At 41.8% G+C, this 15,811-nt stretch overlaps 2 protein-coding genes across 3 annotated transcripts in view; both read right to left on the reverse strand.

The window, feature by feature from the left end:
- LOC119224808 (GDNF family receptor alpha-2-like) overlaps positions 1–3,970 on the reverse strand; it is a 48,287-nt gene extending 44,317 nt beyond the window's left edge. The window contains exons 1-2 of the mRNA XM_037482193.2: positions 3,335–3,970; positions 1,895–2,248 (exon numbers count right to left, since the gene is read on the reverse strand). Coding sequence (XP_037338090.1) covers positions 1,895–2,248; positions 3,335–3,386 — 406 coding nt within the window. The 5' untranslated portion in view covers positions 3,387–3,970. The remainder of the gene's footprint in view (positions 1–1,894; positions 2,249–3,334) is intronic.
- A 3,827-nt stretch (positions 3,971–7,797) lies between these two features.
- On the reverse strand, positions 7,798–15,534 carry bco2l (beta-carotene 15, 15-dioxygenase 2, like). 2 transcript variants are annotated; one of them, XM_037483481.2, is made up of 12 exons: positions 15,485–15,534; positions 13,440–13,617; positions 13,058–13,269; positions 12,562–12,677; positions 12,354–12,456; positions 12,082–12,225; positions 10,711–10,871; positions 10,160–10,330; positions 9,537–9,674; positions 8,749–8,931; positions 8,485–8,595; positions 7,799–8,299 (listed from the first exon to the last, which is right to left on the reverse strand). In XM_037483481.2, the coding sequence occupies exons 1-12, from the start codon at positions 15,516–15,518 to the stop codon at positions 8,183–8,185; spliced, it is 1,668 nt and encodes a 555-aa protein (XP_037339378.1). In that variant the 5' UTR covers positions 15,519–15,534; the 3' UTR covers positions 7,799–8,182. The 2 variants fall into 2 exon arrangements, with proteins under 2 accessions (XP_062418371.1, XP_037339378.1); XM_062562387.1 differs by lacking the exon at positions 10,160–10,330 and having other exon boundaries at positions 7,798–8,299.
- Between the last annotated feature and the right edge of the window lie 277 nt (positions 15,535–15,811).

Here is a 15,811-nt window from a genome sequence, read left to right on the forward strand (position 1 = left end):
GCTTTGAACCCCTTATGAAGGCTTTAGGTTGAGGCAAGGTGACAAATATGTACCAGCTGGCTAAATGTGTTTGTCAATATGCCATCAGATAATTCCTTTTCATAAAGAATTAATCACATTTGTTAAATTTCACAGGTCTTCACAATCTCTGCCATCGTTTGTTTGTCATTAATCATCATTATCCTTTCCCCTACGCTAGTTTTTCTCCTCTTCTTTTTAGTATTTCACATACTATTGGGCTCTTCATCTCTGCACATTAACATGAGCAAAATGAGATGTAAGCCAACCCAATTACATAGAAACATTCCCGATTTGGCCAGAAATAATTTTAAAGTGGCTTTGAGGCCTTTTAGAGATGGTGTGTTGGGATTCGGCCCTGTTTTTTCCCAGAGATGGATGTTGTACATAGATTGTTTCCAGTTAACAACAGCCTGCTTGACTGCACAATGGATCGTGATTAGATTAAAGCTGCACTATAAGAGCTTTTCGTTTTGGGTTTTTATCTCTGAGGGCGACAGGGCCAAAACAGGACAGAGCTGAGAGGCATTTATTCATTAAGAAACACAAGCTCTGTGAAGGCCATGCTGCAGGCACAGGAGGTCTCTATCCCCGTCAGCAACTTGCATAACGCTTTCAAACACAAACACTTTGACTGATGTGGCCGTTTGTTTGGGCAAACAGAAAGAAACATGGAGGGAGAGCAGAGAGATCATTACAAAGGGGAAAGAGTCTGAAACGAAGAAAAAAGACATGGACGGAGACGAAGGCCCGGGGAGCATGCATGTCATTACATTTCCCTTGATCTCATATCAGGGACCTTCTGCTGCCATCGGTCTGATGAAGTGTAGCCGGTGCTATGAGCAGTCAGCCTGGCGAATCACTTCACGGATCAAAACACGAAGACCACAACGCTCAGAGCTCGGAGACTTAGCCATTACCCCACGTGTCAAAACAGCTGAGCATATTATGTCCTCAGTGTTTCAATGGTACGCCACTTGATACCAGTTACTGAGGCTTCAGCCACATCTACAGACATGGGACAACGTCGCTATTGGGTCACAACTCCCCCCCCCCCCCCCCCCCCTTCCCCCTTCGCCTGAAGACACTGAAACTGTTTCAGGTCAGAATCTGTCAGATTTGGCAGCATATGAAACGTTACGTGCTTGCGGAAGGGCTGGAAGTCCTGTCAGTTCAGGAGGCTGCTTGATGCTCTCTAAATCTACTGCAATGTAAAAACCAGAGGGTTACAATGTTAAAACAAGAGTGCTTTTTTATGTTCTGCATAAGTGGACACATAAGGGCCACTGAGCTATACGATTGTAACCTAATTACATGGTAATATGGAACACTTTAGGTGAAAACCAATAAGTCTGCCATAACAGGTCTACCTAATGTAATTCCATTATTGCTCCATTATCTTTGAGAGGGTGAGGAAAGTAGGAAAGCATATATTTTTCATCATGGGCTTCTATGTATCGCTATAAGAGGGCATCAGGGAATAGGGCATAAAAAAAATAAGTTTGGTGTACATCCTTCTTTTCTTTGCCAGGAAAGTACACTGTTACTTGAGATTGGAACATTCATTTAAACTGCTATAATCTTAATGAATGCACTAAGTCTTATCGGTTGGCGAGTGAGCTGGACCACCATGTGTGTACTCTGCTACGCATGCATTGTACATCAAATATGAAGTAATAGATTAATCAAACATGGTGAGAGAAGAAATACGGAAGGATAACTGGTGAACACAAAAAAAAAGAAGCATTGCTATTTTCTGGTGAATAAATGTTTTGTTGTATATATCATTGAGTTAAAGAGGTGTCATTACATTACAGGGCCTGAAGTTGCCACACATTTTGTGAGACGGAAACTTGTATAACCATCTGCCTCCTACCGTCGGTGAGCCCCATGTGGATGGTCCAGTAGTTCTGCAGACACTGCAGCTCCTTCTTCATGCCCCTCTTGCAGCGGCAGTCGTACAGAGGACTAACCAGCAGCACTTCCAGCGCTGCTTGGCACTCCCTGTTTTTGTCCAGCATGGCCTCCTTCTCCTTGCCCACGAGACACTGGCGCATCACCCGGTACCGAGAGCTGCAGTGAGGGTTCTGGTTGCACATGTCACTGGCCTGGATGCAGTCCACCCACTCTGGCTGAGCTCCGGGTTCAGACCCTGTGCCCGGAGATCCTGGAGAATCATTGGCCCCCAAAACGGACAAAGCTGAGGTACCATCCCAGGAACTGGCCTTATCTAGGTAGCGACGGGGGGACAGAGGTGGGGGGTGACAAGAGACGGTTAGGCTCAGACATTGCAAGTGAATGGGTGGGAGATGTCGTGTTACCATGTCAAGGGAAAATACATATCTCAAACCTGCATTCAATGTATTATTTTATGTAAACCATTTAATCAGGTTTGATGACATGCCCGTACCTGCTACGGTGTCTTTTAGAAAAGCAGTTTAAATGATTTGTGGCTCACATTTGACTCACACATCTCTACATGGGGTCTGTTCATGTCTCGTTGAATTAGCTGTGTTCTTCACCTAAAGCTTCCAAATAAAGTTAGGCAGCGGCATACAATTTTCTCATTAAACATAACAAAAACAAGACTTCATCAGTGGTTTGTCAAATGATCTCACCTAACAAAATGTGAGCTACACTTAACCAGAAAAAGTGCAGCTTGCAACGAGTAAACTCAGGTGCTGCCGTTTGACGGGGGTCCAGATTCAGATGCGCTCTCACTCCGAGGAGGAGACGGCTCTAGTGAAATGACAAGAGAGACCCCGTGTGGTGATGTTCAGCAGCGATACCGCATCAACGCCGGAGAGCCACGGGGAACACGAGAGTAACATGAAGTTGAAACCACTACGGGGCCTAACTATCTGCACTACTGTCGTGTCGTACGTGGACGACACTTTATAATGGTGAAGATCGCGGTGGTGATGATAATTATTATGATGATGATGGAATTTCATGAAACAAGCACAAGTGTGCAACTGAGATTTTCATTTTACCGACTAAATAATATAAGATAATTAGGTTTTCATTCTCAATATAGAACCCGTGGTTATTGAATGAATGCGATACCAGTGATGTGCTCGTATTGACCAACTTCGGTTTGAAAAGGGTAACAATTAAACAATAATCCGGTTAAAACCTGAACGCCCACCGCCATGTCACCACAGATAAGAATGTGTCCTCAAACAGCTCCAGGATGAGAAAAGTGGACCCATGCCATAAAATTCCCTTTGGCAATAATTACTGATGTCAAAATGAATATCTATAATACAAACAAGGCACATTTACACATACATTCTTTCCATAGTTCACTTCTCACCTACGAGCAGGAGAAAGACGTAAGCGCACATCCACACAGTGATAGACTTCATATTGGACTCAGCAGGGAGAGAGATGAATTGGGGTCCAATACGACTAATATTTCCACCTTCCGAACGGGTTAACTCCCCTTCCCGGATCCTTGAGCCAGGCTTATGCGAACTGTAAACAAAAAAAAGATGTATATCCTCATTAAAGGTGCACTTCTAAAAAATCCTCGACTCCCATGAGTAATCCACGATTTTGTTAAAGAATTTTCAAATGATTGACTCAGAAAAATCCTCTGATGTTGAAGAAGATAAAGAAAAAAACCAAATGTCAAATCGATCAATCAGTCAATCCATGAAAGCCGTTTCTCAGGGTCCGTCTGCGCTGCGTTCATACCGACAAACTACTGAGACTTGATCTCTCCGCATTATAAAAAGGCTCAAGCACAGCGCGCTCCAATTGCCCCGCAGTGACAACTTGTCCCTAAAACATTCCTTCAAACTGCCGTGAAAGGATCAGTCAAGTGTGCCGATATCTCTAACAAGGTGGGCGAACTCATCTGAAAGTGCAACGAGTCGGTGGGTGGATAGTTGTCTTCCCCGTGGATGCCGCGCGCTCCTCTGGAGGGAGTGGACGCTTCTTTTGCACTGACTGCGTTGTGTGGAGGCGCCACGGCACTTTATACACAGGAGCTTCAGGGGGCCAGCAGAGGGCGCTGCGGGGAGCACGTCCACTGGAAGACGAGGAGCATTCATCCATTGTATAGCACAAGCATCACCATATTCCCGTAAATTCCATAACCATGTTACTCAGCAGTGAAATTACAGTGACCACAACTATGTGGCATTTCCTGATGTCCGGGGGATAATGCCACGGGATTGTCCTTCTCACTAGGACTTTATATCTTCCACGAGTCTAGTATTTATAGTTTTGCCGAGAAAGATGAAGCCCAAACTGCAAAACGACAACTCGGAAGAAATCGTGTGTGTTTGATTCTGTCACTCATAGCAATAATAACTAGTCTTTTAACTCATAGTGAATATTTTCATCATGATTTAGCTATATGCATACAAATACTATTGAGTTAAATACCTACAACTCATAGGAATGTGAAAATTCCTTTTGGGGACAGGTTTCAAAGGTGGACTAAACAACAATGATGAAAATGTCAACATTCATTTCAGCAAAACCCCAACACTTCATGAGACATCTGTGTTTCCACTGATTGAAAGATTAAAAAAAAATGGGCACAATGCCTTGTGTTATATTTGTGCTCAGAGGAAATAAGCCCACAACCTTCACAATCTGCCATTTTTCAAAGTGGCTATGCATTAGACAAAATGACTTTGTTGTGCACTAGCGCTTAAATAGTGCCCGGAATGTCATAAATCTTTACAAATCTTGAAAACAAAGTCTCCATTTAGGGGGACTGACAGTGACAAACTGCAAGGCCGCTGGCTCATAATGACGTTTGACTGTCAGCCCGGGCTCCCATCCAAGAGGGAAAAGAGCATGACGCTATAATGGCAAAATCAGCCTCATTCTGCCTATATTGGCCGGGGCTCGTTCTCGTCTCCACACAGATTTTGAAGTCCCTGTCATTATGAGGACACTAAAAAGCATCATTCTCCACCATGTGTTCATCCTGCATCTGTCCCGCGTTGATGCTGCAGTGACTGATGCAGCCTGTATTTTAATTCTTTGCAGATATTAACATTTTTAAACTACTGTTTCCAAGAAGAATCATTTTTGTTTTTAGCAGATAGTAAGTTGTTCCTAACCGGGGAGCAGTTTCGTGAACTGTATAAACATAAGTTATTTGGGGCAGTAGGATCAGGAGGAAGAAGACATTTCTTGTAACACCAAAGGGCATGAAAAGAGAAAAGAAACATGAGCCGCAAACACAGTGAATAAAACACATTTCCATGATCATTGATACGGAGAAATCCAATCCACATTTTCTTTCTTGAGCCAGGCATATTCATCCAGCCACATTATTTCTTGTTGACATTGGACGGTTTACGCCCTCCACCGGCATTTCATTTCTTCATTCGGACTTCATAAAGCATCTTTTTGTTTGACGTATATGTCAGTAAGGCGGGGATTTAAAAACAAATAATTAAAATCTAATACAATTTTATATGAATAGGAAATAAAAGTTGCCAACAACACCACCTAGTTTAGAGAGTCTTGGTCTCCATTAAAAACAGAGAACAGAATGGATCCCAAAAGACATACATTTGAGGGTAAAAGATGCTCTTATTATAAACTAAAACCCATAAAAAGGATCGACTAAAAACGTGGTCCTGTGGTCCTTGTCCTGCTGTGCTTCCTACTCGTCCTCTGCTCCCTAGTACCATCCTGCCCTGCTCGTGTGTCCCCGCTCGTCCTCTGGCCCCCTGGTTTCTGTCTGTGATAATTGGGAGGGAGGGGAGATCCTGTCCTCCTGCAACACAGGTTGGCCTGCTCCTTACTGCCGGGGCTCCCGATTGGTCCCTGTAAATTAAGTGAGCCACTCCAGGTGCAGGAGATCAGTGATTGCAACATACTTGAATGAGGTTCGAAACGGGGTCATATATACGCTTGGTAAAATTGTTATAAAAACATTCAAATAAAACCACGCTAAAATCAATAAAACAAACCATGCTGTACATATATATATATATATATATATATATATATATATATATATACAAACAATGATTCACACCAACAACCCAATGAACGCAGCAATATGGATTAATCTCCTCCTGAAGACATGTACAAATAGAGGAAGCTCAGAGACAAGAACACACACATGCATCGCTATCATAAATAAGCAGATCCTTATGTGTGTTTGCAGACACACACACACGCAGATGCACATCATCTGTATGTCAGATAGCTGCACGCCCACTTGATGGCTCAGGCTTGGGAAGATAGCGAATGACAAATCTGGCTATTGAGGACATTGTTTTCGGAATTGAACGAGCTGGGCTCTGAGATGTTTGTCTAATACCGTCAACATAGAAGATACTATTTTAAATTCATGGGGTATGAAATAATGATACAGAAGCAGTCAATGTTGTGGTGAGTGGGCTTATATAAACTGAAAAAGGTCAAATGAGAAATAGACAGTCTCAAGTAGTCACCTTAAAAACAGGAAGGACAAACCTGCATACAAATGTTGCAGTTTTATTGCAGCATCTATAAGTGGCTTCACAAGTGTTTTCAGAATGTCTGTGGTTAGTGCGCTTGCCTTTTATTCCACTCGGGCCATTACAATGTTAAATATTAAGAAGAACACAATTAATGTCTCATTGATCCCCATGCTTATTGTCCCGTCCAATTATACTTTGAATTAAAGCGGTGTTTGGCACCATTGAACAGGGTTTGCTTCTTCTCAAAGATTTGTGGGAACTAAATTTAGCTTGAGATTTGTCTGGGGGGCAAAGGTCGCTGCATCTCTCTGCTGGTTGTGCTCGTCGCATAGACTAATAATGAACTGATCACACTGCACATGCACACACACGCACGCAACCACGCGGCGGTTCAACATGACTGACTAGATTAGGAATTATGGACTAATTAATGTGTATCTTGGGAGACCTGTACAGCATGCTTATTAGGAGACACAACCTCAGTTAAGCAAGGAACATGACAAAACATAATAGGTGTTAATTCCCAGTATTAAATGAATTACATTAAATCCAAAAACAAGTAGTGCACTATAGATCCAGTCCCTCCTGCTTCATTCAGTTCAGTGTAAAATAAGATGAAGATGAAGGTGCATCGGTGCACTGTATACGCATTATTATTTACAAAATATTTTTTAAACGTACCCACTGAAACGCTTGACTGAAAGTCTGCTTTGGAATATCTAAAAAGGCAAAGAAAAAATATTCATGAAGGTTGTAATATTTTGGAAACGTCTCAGCTTTCACCCGGCCATTAGCGCCTGTATCAGGTTCACAGCCCGAAGTTTAAATAATCTGTTCAAATCCATACAAGAGGGAGAAAAACCGATGAAATAAACATCAGCAAGGTCCAGCGTGGAGACGGTGGAGTGACCACTGCGGCTCTACTTCACATTCCGGGTAGAGTCTGCATGTTTCACTCACATCTGTCTGGTTTTGCTCTCACTTTAGGCACATTTTAGGACAACAAAACAAGAAACGGCTCCCATTTGCTGGCAAGGTCCTTCGAGTCATTGTTTATGTGTATGTCAACTTTGTTTTGGGTTTTGTGGGGCGTTTAAACGCCACTACATTTCTGACGTGACCTCTGCTAGACTCTCTGGAAGCTATCGACCAGTTAGATCCATTCGTTTTCCACGCATTTCAGAGATGTCCATTTCTATCACATTACTTTGACAGAAATTGAATTTCCTCTGATGCATTTTTATGTATCCTAAGTGCTCTTCTGTTCTCCTGGGGAGTATAGCGTTTCCAGTGGCGTGATAATGCAAAAACACATGGGTATTAAACAGAAAAAAGAGAAAATCGATTTTATTTCAAAGTGTGAATTTACTGCAATTATTTGTTTTGTTTACTCCAAATATTTTTCATGTGATTTCTTATTTCTTCCAAGTAAGCGCCACCCACATTCAGGGTCTAGTCATTGTCACACCTAATCAGTTTTCTGTCTTGTTGGTCTACAGACGATTCCGTCTTTCAGATGGTTAGGTACAAACACATAGTACGACTCTCAGTTTGTCTCGGCACTCATTCTTTTTACAGTTCAGCAATTCTACATGCCATGACACAGAGACAATCACTTTCTGTGGATGAAGCCCTCGTTTGTTTCTGGGCTCTACAAAATGAATTGTATAGGTCACTGGATAAGTTTCAGGAATATGCAAGAGATGCTAACATTGGCCCATCTAGCCCATCCTGTTAAACACGCCATGGGTCCCATATGGGATATTGACAGGGACCTCTGCTCTTCCCAACTCAGTGAAGGTCTTCGCATCCAGAACAAGTAGGAAAGTACTTTTTTCCTGGAAACAAAAGACGTTAAAATGGTTTAGTAAACATTGTTGGAGAACGATTGTATGATCAGGTCACACAACAGCATATACGGTCTACTTTGAAAGCTCTGGTTATGTATAATAGCATAAGAAAATACTCAAGTTAATAAAGCCTGTTGCTGTTTTTGTTTATTTTTAAGTACGTGTTGACTTACTTCTCTGGGCGTGATGATGACTGACAGGATCACTCCATCATCTTCCTCAGTAGCTTTGGGCGATGCAACAAAGACAGGCTCGGACGGATACAGGCCCGGATAACGCCACACCTACACAGGGAGGATTACATTTACATCCCCTTCATTCCAAGCCGTTTCATGTTCTAAAACCTTTTCTCCACCTCCTGCCCTCCGGGATAGAGAAGCCGCAGTTGAAGTAACTTTGATGCTAACAGTTAACAATGAGGTCTGATTAATAGAGACCTTGAGCTCCTTGGTGTGGACATCCATTTTGAGCAGGGAGTCACTGAAGACATGTCCAAAGCCGCAGGAGTAGAAGTAGCGGTAGGCTCTGCCGTTGTGCTGGTCGTAGTTGATCTGAGGGAACTCAAGGCCGCCGTATTGCAGCAGCTTATCGTCGTAGAGCTCCTCGTGGGTCATGTAAACCTGGAGGGCAAAGTGACGGTTTCACTCTCAGTGAAACTGGGCTGATGCTGCACACCAACCGACCTGCTTCATCATCAACAGCTGATTTTATTTAGGATTTTAATTTACCTCCTATTGCAATTACAAACCCATATTTGTTTTTAATGACAAATGGCTGTCTGCAGCACTTTCTCAGTTGTTTTTCGACCATTACAGGTTCATAGCACCAACAAGAGCTGAGGACAGTGTAACTCAGGTAGTTATGACAACAGAAACATCACATTTGCTTTCAGCATCCCAGCTTTATTCTGCCATAATAAAATATTGGACTCTCAGTGTGTGTGCATGTTTGTGTGTGTGTGTGTGTGTGTGTGAGCCATACACAAGCTAAATGGCAATTATTACGCTGCATGATGGACTCTCATTTGGAACTTTTGAATATCTAGGATATCAGGAAATTACAATCTTGCAGGAAGTTCCGCCATCATGTCCGGCAATTACACAGTGTGTGGGAGTGAATTCACTCTTCACAAATTCTAGCTCTCAATTTTTTCTTGATTCCAGGAAACCCTGAGTGAGTGTAACGCCCAAGTAAACATTGTTAAATGTCTTTTGTTAAGTCATACCTCTTGTGGTTTGGTCTTTTTTGCTGTGGCTTTATAGTTGCTCGAAGTGACGAGGTTTTGGTCCATAGGAGTTTTCCCGTCCACAGTCAGGGGTAGAACATATCTCCTCGGGAGGTTCCTGCACAACGAGTTGTAAAACTGCAGAACAAAATCAGACGGACATGAGAAGCTGAGGGTGGAGTCCTTTCACTAAAAGGTGCAATGGACCTCAAGGACAACCAAATCTGAAAACACATTAAATCCTTCTTTTCACTATTATATTGTTTGGTGAAAATGTCATATCAATTTGAGTTCTTTATTGATTTTGATTCAAGAAACTAAATTAAATCAAATTAAATTGTAGAGATTTAAAACGTTCATTGTATGAAAAAAAGATGGACTGTAAGCATAAACCCCCCAAAAACGGTTTAATTGAGTAATTAAGCTCTCAGAGGATGGATGACCTAATTGTAATGTCAATAATGCAACTAATACATTAACCAAACAGTAGAGTAAACAGTTGAAATCATTTTGTAAAAGCCAGAACCGCAATCAGAGCAGCTAACCGATGACAAACTGGTTAGGTCCTTTCAATTATGTGAGTATGTTTGATTGTGATTCAGAGTGAAACCGTATGAATTAACCTTGTCCATTTCCTCCCCTGAGCCTCTGCGCAGATTCTCCAGGGTAAAGTCGCCAATGACATCGCCATCGTCCCCACAGCACATGTCCATCACCAAGAGGCCGTTGTCCTCAAAAGCATTGATCTGATGCAGCGTGAACATGGGTGCTGCACGGTACTGCACTTCACTCTCCTGTCGGCCCAGTCGAAGCAAGTAATCAGGAACGTATAAAAACCACGGTAAAGGTTTGTAAAGGCTTCTGAAAAAACAGAACAGCCTCTGTGTTGGTTTTAATATTTGTCACCGTGGTCTACCTTCACATTTTGAAGGTTTAATATGGAGCGCGTAATGGGTATGCCGTGTAATGACTTGAGGAAATTGAGAGAAACAGTGTCTGAGAAAAAGGCTCTACCATCAGTGTGTGATTTTATCAAAAATAAATAGGAGGAAAGCTCCACCGAGCGTGAAGAGATTTTCTGGCAGCTTCCTTTTTCTTTTTGGACTGTTCAGCAAACGGTGCTGTTCCTACTTAGCATTTTTAGTATCTGGTGTCGTGCAAAAAGCTAACCCACCTGGCCAGTGTGCCTGTTGACCAAGTGGAAGATGGTATCATACTGAGGTTCCCAGGTCATGACTTTATGAAAGCTCTTTCCCTGGATTTTGTACAGCATGAACTTCAGCAGGTCCAGCTTGATCGGCTGCTCAACGAACACAATGTAGTTTTCTGACATGACTGGAGAGAGTGGGCAAGCACAGGAGGGACTGCGTGAATAAGAAAAAAAACACATCATATAGTACATCATAGTGTTTATCTTATCTGTGAAATCATTTTTATGTTGGGGTTGCGTTTACAGACACACATAATTGAACATGTTTTCATGTTGTTAAATTAACCCAAAATGTGTTGGTCCAAATCACTGTATGGCTTTTGGCCGGCCAGTTTGCAAGGTAAATATTTAGTGCCTCAGTACAAAATATATTGTGCTAAACATAATAACATAATCCTGCATCTATTATAACTATCCTGACAGCAGTAATCATGTGGTGCCTTGTATAAACGTATAAACTCTTCCCACACTTTCGTGGTGCTCACACAGATTTCTTGGTGCCAGACAGTCTGGCAAAGCAAGGGTGGTCTGCCGAAAAAATGGACCGAGATATTATATGGGAACTGTTGCTGTACAATAATCAATTAGAACGACATTGTTGTAGATCGGGCAGAGCGACATAATTGTGCTTGCATTAGCTGATTGGCATCGGTTTGATGCGTCACTATCAGTGAGTTCTTCATTAATTGCTTGACTATCAGGAGCATCCAATCATATTCATGGAGGTGCACCACAGTACATGTGGCCATTGTAGCCTGACTTTTATCTTCATTGCTCTAAATAAACAAAGACAGAATTAAAGAATAAAATAATGCATGTTCCTGTTGGGTTTCTTTAAGAGCAGAGAATATCGGTCCGACAGTATAACTCACTGAAACATGAACACAAATCAGTAAAAGCTGATTTACAAACATACACTATTACATGAATCTATGTGGTATGAGTATGCTGGTAACAGTCCTCTCAGAGTTAAGGCTCAGAGAGAATTGCATTAACGAACTGAGACAGAGGGTTTTTTCTGGGACACGCATTGAAAGAGGGGTTGTGTACACACACACTCACTGAGTCAAAGGCAGACTTAGAGACAGAGATAGATACTGAAAGCTGAATTGAAAGACAAAAGGAGCCGTGACTGTAAAAAAAAAAAAAAAGGAAGCAGGGCGAGACTAGAATTCAAATGAGTAATTAATAAGCAAGGATATAATGTGATGTCAGTGAAGTAGACTCACCATGTCAGTGCAGCCAAGAAAACTCTCACAACTCATTAATTCAGAGTAAATTGAGGATGCAAACAACTTCAAGAAATTGTTTTTTAAACTGCGGAATGAATCTCACCAAAGCTGTGATAATAGGAAGGTTTTCTGGGTTCAGAAGCACGGATTGAGCAGATCACGCTGGCTCCTGTGAGGTCTGCAGAGCCCTCGGCGGCTGCTGCTTTCTCCTCAGGAGGAGGCACACGAATGATGTTGTAGAAGAAACCTGGATGAGGCCCAAATAAAAGAAAAAAATGACCTACAGAATCCTCAAACGCTGGATACCATAAGGATAACTTCTTATATATATATATGTTGCAGTGGGCAAACAGGTGGGAAGAAAAGAGCCGTTACCGCTTTTTCCGTAGGAGTTGCCCATGTTGTACGTGGCTCCCTCCCGGTCATAGTGTGGGTGAGCTGTGGCTGAGTTGACAGCAATGTATTTACTCCAGTCCACCTAATAAGAAGTGCAGGAGTCTTTTTTCCCTCTGACTCTTTAATAACATTCGCATTCAAAAGTTATATATTATATTAGACATACTGATATTAGTACATTACTCACCTTCTCCTTCGTCTCCAGGCTCTGCGGATCGACTCGCCTCATGTAGTTGGTTTCTGTGCTGACATAATAGTCGCCCTTGTACTTGACAAAGTTCACGCTGGCGTTATCCGTGGCCTCTGTTCACACATACAGATGTCAGGAACACAGATTAAACATTTCAGCAAAATCCATCTTTTGGAGAGATATAACCGGAAAATTCATTACGTCCATCAGTTTCTAATGCCTTACTTTTTCAGAAGCATTACATCATGTTTCCCTTACAAACAAATACACACCAACACTTTTTCAGTCACGCACACACAAATAGTTGACTTGCATTGCCTTTACCTCCATAAAACCACAATATGTTGTCAAGGCACTTTATTTGGTTTTGTTGGATCTTTCTGCTTTTGCATAGTTAGTGAGTTTGAGTTTACTATTTGAGTTTACTATCTTGAGTTTACTATGAGTTTACTATCTGCCTATCCATCTATCTTTATAGCAAAGACACACTTACTAGGAATCTGAAAGCGCGAAAAGAAACGTGCAAAGATGTTCTTGCAGGGATCCGGCATGGCGACTGTTCCAAACTCTGACACCACGATGCGGTTCTTCTCCGAGTTGCAGACGTATGAGTCACTTCGCAGGAATCGGCTACTGTAGGTGACATTGCCCTCACAGATGTGGAACCTGTGCATCAAGGCCATTCCGTCAAACCAGTGGGTGTAACTGAGAAGACAAAGTGAGGGGAAGATTTGTAACGGGTGTATTTGTTTGATATACACTGGTCATTGTCATCTTTCCCTACATGTTGTTGATCCTCTGTATTGATTTATTTTTGTGAAATACGGCAAACTTGTTCGAAGACCCGACAATAAACACAGTGTTTTCTGTAATACCTGTCTTTTCCAAATTCAAACTTCCCAGGACCATTTCTCAGGAAGCTCCCATTGATCCAGGTTGGAATAGTTCCTTGGATGGTTGTGGGGACGGGATCGGGGGTTTCCTCCACAGAACGCACCAAAGCCTCTATGTTCTCCAGCCCCTTGCCCTGCGGACATCGCTGCCTGCTGGACACTGAGGAGAGGAGAGAAGAGCTATTGTATGTCTGATTTCCCATCTAAGTACACTGTGAAAATGCATGGAGATATAGTAGAGAGGAAATAGCATGCGGTACTCGAACAACAGCTGAACTCTCTCTCTCTTTCTCTCTCTCTCTTTCCCTCTCTATATCTCTCTCTCTCACACACACAGACACACACACACAAACATGCTGGTATATCACCATTTGCATTAGTGGGTGTGGTGGTGTGAACCACCTTTGTACTTTGAGTGAGTGTGTGTGTGTTTGTGTGTGTGTGTGTGTGTGTGTGTGTGTGTGTGTGTGTGTGTGTGTGCGTGTGTGTGTGTGCGTGCGTGTGTGTGTGTGTGTGTGTGTGTGTGTGTGTGTGTGTGTGTGTGTGTGTGTGTGTGTGTGTGTGAAATAAGAGAATCTCCAGCATCCTTATCTTTTGACTATTTTGAGCACAAAGGTGTTATAAAATTTAGTTGTGAATACCGTCACAACTTTGCTGCAGTATTTTAAGCAATCAACACTCAAAAAGATAATTTAACACCGGAGGTATTTTAGGGAGAAAACATGATCTGTTCTGATGAGCTCTTGCATGAATGTGGTCATGACTCCGTGAGGTTGTGCACTGTGAATGACACCAACCCTATCCGCTGTCTTATCTGTTATCCAATATCCAATTATTGTTTATCACCTCATACCTCCAATCATAGCGAAGATTGTAGCGTTCAGAATTACCTTTGTTCATATGATTGTAAAAAGCAAAGCAGGGTTCAACGCGGAGCGACATGCTGTGCCGAGGTTACAACATCAGGGATTTTTGACTACGTTAATTGTTATTGCGACCAATCAGCAGAACCAGAATTTGTTTCATTCCCGCGACACTACTACTGCAGACAATAAAAACGGGAATGGGAAATAAAGAGATAACCGCTGTAGGCTTGAAAAATCCCTCACAATGTAGAGTTAGCGAGTTTTGATTGTGATATTGCAGCATTGCAAATTAAGCCTGAATGTGGGCTGTTTTTTTCCAGGGGGGGGCGGTATGTAAAATCGAGTCTTGAAAACTAAACAGCGACAATTTTGAGACCAGGACTGTTGTGGATAATAGATTCAGGTGTTTTTGTGTAATCACAAATCACAATTGCAACAGTAGTTGTATAAAAGCCATTACAGCACCAACAGTGTTTCAGTGTTCAAAAAAAAATGACCTCACTGCACATCTTTTTAAAAATTCTGCTCTTTTCATTTTTTTCCTCATAACCCTGACAGCATTTTTTCTTCTAGTAGTAACAGCTGACCATGGATAAAAGCTTTTAATTAGACATTGTTCACATTCCCTCACCTGCAGGGAGTCACCAGGAGCAGACACAACGCAACATGCAAACATGTCTAATGGTACACTAAGACTGCAGTTTGGATTTTGAAGTGCAAAGAAAAAACATTAAGACTGAACCAGATACTGCGTGTCTCGGTCTCCTTGTTTGTTTCTGTGTTGATTTTGTATAGAAGGGATGTTATCTTAAATACTTTTTTTATTGTCCACCCAGGAATGAAATTAATGTCTGCACTTTTATTTGAGTTATAAACGAAATGTTGATTCAGTCATGCTCTTCCGCATTGATAATAAAAAACAGCCACTTGTACAGGCTGATGCGAGTTTTGATGATTCGTGTAGAAGTAGAACTAAATAATAATAATAATACTAAATGATATGACAAGCAAAAGGTATGGCTCTTTTAAGAACTACTACCAGTTTGTGGTTATTTTCAAAATATTCCAAATACAACAAACCAAATCTCTTCTTTTACCTCACCTTCATTTTTAGAAATAAATTCAATTAGTCTCCACTGACACAAGTGAAAGTCTACTCACTGCTGTTCGTCTGGGGCTCCGCTGTGTTGGACATGGCCGGTCGTTCTGCACATGTGATCAGACAAACAGAATATTTATACAAGGCCAGCAGGATAACCTTTGAAACATTGGTTCCTTGCCAGGATGAGAAAGCAATCTCAGGCACAAAGCAACAGTAAGGTGTGGTGTTAGCCACCATTAAACCAGTAATAAATGTGACAAGAACCACAGTGTCCAAGGCTTCATGATGTAGATCTCTGTTTGCATGAAGTGACACAATACATTTGTTTTAAATATATAAAATATGAAGGATATGTATATTTTAGTAGTTGTTTTTTCCTACTTTAC

This window comes from Pungitius pungitius, chromosome 5 (assembly GCF_949316345.1).
Source record: "Pungitius pungitius chromosome 5, fPunPun2.1, whole genome shotgun sequence".
In the NCBI taxonomy this organism is placed as follows: domain Eukaryota; kingdom Metazoa; phylum Chordata; class Actinopteri; order Perciformes; family Gasterosteidae; genus Pungitius; species Pungitius pungitius.

Bases quoted from the DNA above. Each gene is read 5' to 3' on its own strand.
- bco2l (XM_037483481.2), bottom strand. From the start codon at position 15,518: ATGTCCAACACAGCGGAGCCCCAGACGAACAGCA. The intron at 8,932-9,536 runs GTATGACTTAAC...TTTGCCCTCCAG, and splicing joins AAAAGACCAAACCACAAGAG to GTTTACATGACCCACGAGGA. The intron at 8,300-8,484 runs GTAAGTCAACAC...TTTTGTTTCCAG, and splicing joins TCATCATCACGCCCAGAGAA to GAAAAAAGTACTTTCCTACT.